This window comes from Mesitornis unicolor, unplaced genomic scaffold (genome assembly GCF_000695765.1).
Source record: "Mesitornis unicolor isolate BGI_N332 unplaced genomic scaffold, ASM69576v1 scaffold29531, whole genome shotgun sequence".
Taxonomy (NCBI): Eukaryota; Metazoa; Chordata; class Aves; order Mesitornithiformes; family Mesitornithidae; genus Mesitornis; species Mesitornis unicolor.
In genome coordinates this window covers 2,210-2,519 of record NW_010166217.1, presented here as the reverse complement: position 1 = coordinate 2,519, position 310 = coordinate 2,210, and the positions used below count along the sequence as shown (strand labels likewise).

General features: G+C 70.6%; 1 protein-coding gene across 1 annotated transcript in view; it reads left to right on the top strand.

Annotated features, from left to right (window-relative positions):
- Positions 1-11: 11 nt before the first annotated feature.
- LOC104548781 (protein FAM186A-like) overlaps positions 12-310 on the top strand; it is a gene marked incomplete at both ends in the record, with an annotated part of 2,426 nt that continues 2,127 nt past the window's right edge. Inside the window, one exon of the mRNA XM_010194895.1 lies at positions 12-278. Coding sequence (XP_010193197.1) covers positions 12-278 — 267 coding nt within the window. The remainder of the gene's footprint in view (positions 279-310) is intronic.

Genomic DNA, 310 nt, shown 5'->3' with positions numbered 1-310 from the left:
CTCGCCGGCCCCCACCGCCCCCCGCCGAACCCCAGACCTTCCTGCTGGTGCAGACTCCCCAGGGCCTGCAGCTCATTCCCAGCCCCCCAGCACCCCCGAGGAAGCTCCTGCTGCTGCCCACCCCGCCAGCTGAGCCTCCTGCCTTCACCCTCCTGCCTGCTGAGGGTCCCTCATCCCAGACTGGGAAGGGTCCACGGGCATCAGTAGCCTCCGCTACTGGGCAGAGCATCCTGTTGGTACCCGGGATGGGGCAGGCGCTGCCCAGCATTCAGCTCCAGGCAGTGGCAGGGGACCCCGCAGGGGGGCACCG